At 40.6% G+C, this 3,644-nt stretch overlaps 1 protein-coding gene across 1 annotated transcript in view; it reads right to left on the reverse strand.

Annotated features, from left to right (window-relative positions):
- Positions 1–3,640: 3,640 nt before the first annotated feature.
- Positions 3,641–3,644, reverse strand: part of LOC128381802 (protein FAM13C-like) — a 10,978-nt gene continuing 10,974 nt past the window's right edge. Inside the window, exon 12 of the mRNA XM_053341836.1 lies at positions 3,641–3,644. This exon is cut by the window's right edge and continues 120 nt beyond it. Coding sequence (XP_053197811.1) covers positions 3,641–3,644 — 4 coding nt within the window.

The following is a 3,644-nucleotide window of genomic DNA, read 5'->3' on the forward strand; positions in this document are numbered from 1 at the left end:
CGACCTGAGCCACGCTTCCACCGTTCATCTCAACGCTCCAATGAATGAAGAGAACATGTGAAACTAATATTTTAATATTTTAATATTTTAATAACCCTAACCCTGAAACAAAGAAAGAATTATGGGATTAAATTCAGAATAAATGACGTTAATCCTCGTCTGTGCCTCAAATAAAGAAACCTGGAAGGAATCCTGTTTCTAATTTCAGTGGAAATCTCCTTTGAATGTGAAGATGTATTATATACATATATAATATCTGATGATGTACAGAAATGTTATTTTATAATAATTCATTTAACCCTTTCATGCATAGTGGTGACTACAGTGGACAGCTATTTAAAAGATGTTTTCTTATATATGCATGGGTATGATAGCATAGTTGTACTTTAGCTACCACAGTGGACACTAGTGCATCATCCTATACACTACCACTTCATCTGCAGTGACCATGGATTCATGTTATTATCATGTAATGTAATTTGATGAAAAAGAAAATGAAGTTTGAATGTTTGTTTTCATTCCTAAAGAGAAATAAAATTCAGTCTTTTGGTATAAAATGGGTCAAATGTCATTTCAAATCTCTCTTATTGATCTTTTTTTAATATATTGATTATATTGAACTGGTCGTAACCTCCATGATGTCTTGCTGCGGAGTTCAGTCTGAATTCAGTCCCTCCCTTCCTTCCTCCCTTCCTTCCCTCCTTCCCTCCTTCTGTCTTCCCTTCCTTCCTTCCTTCCTTCCTTCCTAACTTCATTCCTTCCTTCCTTCCTCCCTCCCTTCCATCCTCCCTTCCATCCTCCCTTCCTTCCCGCCTTCCTTCTATAAAACCAACAAAAATACGTGATGCAATAAAAAGGACAAAATCGTGTTAATAGCAAAAATATTTATTGTAAACTTGTCTTTATAGAAACTCATCAGACGATTTACACGACAGGCAGGTTTGTATCACAGCATGGGTTAGGGTTACACCGATGGACGAGCTCATGGGTTAGGGTTACACCGATGGACGACCGAGCTCCGAACAAACAGCGTCGACACGATAACGTTAAATCACAAACGTCACAGAAAATAAAAGACAGAAGTTACAACTAACCATTATTTTCACTCACTGGATGAACTGATTGGTTTTTTTAGTTTTTATAAAATGGTGAAAAATGTGGATCAGTGTTCCTCTCGGTCTGACTGGGGATTTCCACCGGGTCCGTCAGCGCTACGGTTTAGCTCCGTCCTCTGCCCGGCGTCAACTCACACCGGCAGCGTTACAGCAGCGGAGCTCTGGGAGAGAAATCTGCCTTTTAAAATGAAGTTGCACTGTTAATACAGTAATTACGGCAGCCCAATCAAATCTGAACGAGAGCCTTTAGTCTACAGTAATTACTGTAGTAGCTAGTCTACCGTAATTACTGTAGTAGCTAGTCTACCATAATTACTGTAGTAACTAGTCTACTGTAATTACTGTAGTAGCTAGCCTACCGTAATTACTGTAGTAACTAGTCTACTGTAATTACTGTAGTAGCTAGTCTACCGTAATTACTGTAGTAGCTAGTCTACTGTAATTACTGTAGTAGCTAGTTTACTGTAATTACTGTAGTAGCCAGTCTACCGTAATTACTGTAGTAGCTAGTCTACCGTAATTACTGTAGTAGCTAGTTTACTGTACTTACTGTAGTAGCTAGTCTACTGTAATTACTGTAGTAACTAGTCTACTGTAATTACTGTAGTAGCTAGTCTACTGTAATTACTGTAGTAGCTAGTCTACTGTAATTACTGTAGTAGCTAGTCTACCGTAATTACTGTAGTAGCTAGTCTACCATAATTACTGTAGTAGCTAGTCTACCATAATTACTGTAGTAGCAGCACAACTAAACGGCCCGGTTTTGTTAACTTGCTCAATTTTGGTTGATTTGTTAATTTTCTTAGGTGTTTGTGCTGATGTCATGTGTCAGTAGCTACGTAGCTAGATGGAGTCTTTATCTGCCGTTGCCGGACCCAGTGGAAATTGGGCTTGAGACGACGTCATTCGCTTTCCTGTCATAAAGAAAGCAGCAAATATTCACATTTACGAAGCTGCAATCCGACAATTCAGAGTTTATAAAAATGACTCGACGCGACGAATCGATTATGAAAATAGTTGGCGATGGATTTATAGTCTGGTGAGTTCATCAGTTCGTCTAATCTGCTGAGATCTTTAATCCATTTCTCTTCATTCATTCATTTAAACTCGTTATCTTCTCACACGTTTAACTTTTAATCGTCATATTGCATAATTTAATTAGACTTTGGATAAAAAATAAATTCGCTTTTCTTCAACATAAAGTGCTGCGAGATAAATATCAGATTATTAATAATTTGCACATTTTTGCATTTTTGTCCCGAACATTTTCACTTTATACTTTATACGTTACGGTGCTACGGTGGCCTCTAAGGACAAAATACACATCGGACGCATTTAAATGTTGCAGCAAAGAGCTCAACACTCCCCCTAGTGGTCCGGAGAACACGAGGCGAACGTAGAAATGCTGCGAGTGGTGATGTCGGCTTGTTGCACATGCTCATAAATATCTATTCTCTAGCCTTGGTTGCTAAGGCGGTTGCTAGGGTGGTTGCCAAGGTGGTTGCTATGATGCATGTTAGGGTGGGTGCTAAGGTGGTTGCTAGGGTGGTTGCTAGGGTGGTTGCTAAGGTGGCTGTTAAAGTGGTTGCTATGGTGGGTGCTAAGGTGGGTGCTAGGGTGGGTGCTGAGGTGGTTGCGAGGGTGGGTGCTGAGGTGGTTGCAAAGGCGGTTGCTAAGGTGGTTGCTAAGGTGGTCGTAGAGGTGGTTGCTAGGGTGGTTGCAAAGGCGGTTGCTAGGGTGGTTGCCGAGGTGGTTGCTATGGTGGATACTAAGGTGGTTGCTGACGCAGTTTCTCAGAAGGATGCTAAGGTGGGTGCTAAGGTGGTTGCTAAGGTGGTTTCTATGGTGGATACTATGGTGGTTGCTAAGGTGGCGTGTTTGTTTTCACACAGACGAAAATCAAAGTGAACTAATACATTTCTCCGTCCTCTTTAATTCTGACTCTGATAAAAACAAGAATCCTTTTAATCTGTTTCAGCGTCAGGAACTCAAGTTCAATACGTCAATTCATCAACTTCTAGCAGTGAAGGAGAAACACTGTGCTGACGCTGTTTCTCCTTTTAGTTACAACCTTTAACGTTAACGAGTTATTAAAGTTATTAAAGTTATTAATCTGTTTTTATTCTTAGTAAATTAAAATAAACATAAAGCTGCAACAATGAAACCTTTTAAATGTATTTTGTCCTTAAAGAGCCACCGTACGTCTCACTGTCAGTCTGCATATAGCTCTCCTCTGCAACCATGGCAACAGATTAAAGTGCTTTCAGTATCACACACACACACACACACACACACACGCACACACACACACACACACACGCACACGCACACGCACGCACGCACGCACGCACGCACGCACGCACACACACACACACACACACACACACACACACACACAGAGAAACGTGTGTTGGTCCGAGGAGGAAAGAAAACATTTAAATCTGGAGTTTAACTTTGAAAAGCATCCTGAATCCTGCGGCTGTACTACAAAATAAAAGCACGCTGCAGGTGGTCTCTGCTTCCTGTCAC

This window comes from Scomber japonicus, chromosome 20 (assembly GCF_027409825.1).
Source record: "Scomber japonicus isolate fScoJap1 chromosome 20, fScoJap1.pri, whole genome shotgun sequence".
Lineage (NCBI taxonomy): Eukaryota > Metazoa > Chordata > Actinopteri > Scombriformes > Scombridae > Scomber > Scomber japonicus.